The sequence below is a fragment of the Culex pipiens genome, chromosome 1, assembly GCF_016801865.2.
Source record: "Culex pipiens pallens isolate TS chromosome 1, TS_CPP_V2, whole genome shotgun sequence".
In the NCBI taxonomy this organism is placed as follows: Eukaryota; Metazoa; Arthropoda; class Insecta; order Diptera; family Culicidae; genus Culex; species Culex pipiens.
In genome coordinates this window covers 64,906,262-64,907,822 of record NC_068937.1, presented here as the reverse complement: position 1 = coordinate 64,907,822, position 1,561 = coordinate 64,906,262, and the positions used below count along the sequence as shown (strand labels likewise).

The following is a 1,561-nucleotide window of genomic DNA, read 5'->3' as shown; positions in this document are numbered from 1 at the left end:
ACCTCCACAGTTGCAACAGTGTTCACTTTGAATTGGCACTTCAACATTAGCCAAAAAGTGTGATTTTCACCTTTCACATCCGCTCACTCCACAATTAACAACACAAACTCAACAAATCGACCGCTCTTGTTCGAATCCTGACTTCAAATGACAGACGTAAACAAACCCAAGTTCATCTTTTAAATATTCAACCAATCGTAAATTATATTCAACCAACAAAATTTTTGATTTTCCTAAAACCAAAGCTAACAGTCGAACACGTTCATTCGAGTTCGGGAAATCTGTTAGCTTTTTGCCTTTAGCATTTTTAACAAACAGGTCATTAAATTAATACTGAATTTTGGTTATTTTGACTGAGAATTGGCAGTAACAAGTACTTTTTTGTTAAAATTTACGAAAGTAAAATCAACAATTTTAATTGTCAAAATTTCTGGGCACAGTCTCTCCGTGTAACATTTAACAAATTAAAAGCAAGGACAAAATAAGACTTAATGTCCAACAAATAAAACAACGTGTTATCTTGTAAGTAATTAAACACGGAATGGCTTTATTGAATCCATTTGACAACCGGAACCTCCTCTACGTATGCGCTGTGGTGACGTCGTGACCTGGGCGTTCCAGACGCCAAGTTCGAGTCCAGCGGCGTGCGGACTGGTGGGGACCATCGCTGATTAGGTTGTCCCAACATCCCCCCATCTCAATTGAGCTGGTACGAGTTGAACCGCTGAGGCTTCTTTCGAACTCGTGTAGAACGACGAAGCCCCAGTACCAGCGACGCAGGCTCGCTTTCAGGTGGTGCAACCTGCTCGGGTGATCTTGGTATGGATGGCGAGCATTCTGGGACACCAGGTGACGAGCGTTGATCCGAACTTGCTGACTGTAGTGACGGGTCCAAGACCGTCGGTGTTGTTGGGTCCGCAGCCGAGGTTGGTTTCGACAGATTCCAGGAATCCAGCAGGATGTCGAGGGCCAACTTCGGCTTCTCTGCTCCATCTGTCTTCGGATCCCAATCTGCACGACTGAGAAGCTGATTTGCGTGCGATCGGAGCATACGGCGGTCCTCGACCCAAACGGTATACATCACCTGGCCAACCCGGTCGCAAACAACGCCAGGCGCCCAGTGCCACTTGTTTCCGCTGTACAGCTTCGCGTAAACCAGGTCGTGCGGTTCAAACCGTCGCTTCCGGGAACCACCTTTCAACTCCGTTGCCTCGCTTGGTGGTTTTGGTGGTGGTGGCAAGAGCAGTTCCAGATTCGTCCGGATGCGGCGTCCAAACATGGCTTCAGATGGTGACACGCCGCCTTCGACCTGACGATTCGGTGTACACAGAAAAAAATATTCCTGTAAATTTACATTATTTATCATGTACCAAAAGGTATCATGATAAATGATGTATATTTACATTAGGTTCATCGGAAATTTACATTAGATTCATTGGAAATTTACATTAGTTTTGAAAATTTACATTAGTTTTGGAATTTACATTACTTTTGGAATTTACATTAGTTCAAATCAACTAATTCTAATAAGCCAATGGGAATGAGATGCTCGACTTGGATT

The 1,561-nt window shown here is 44.0% G+C and overlaps 1 protein-coding gene across 1 annotated transcript; it reads right to left on the bottom strand.

The window, feature by feature from the left end:
- Positions 1-697: 697 nt before the first annotated feature.
- On the bottom strand, positions 698-1,279 carry LOC120431929 (uncharacterized protein K02A2.6-like). Its single transcript, XM_039597069.1, has one exon. The coding sequence runs from the start codon at positions 1,277-1,279 to the stop codon at positions 698-700; it is 582 nt and encodes a 193-aa protein (XP_039453003.1).
- Between the last annotated feature and the right edge of the window lie 282 nt (positions 1,280-1,561).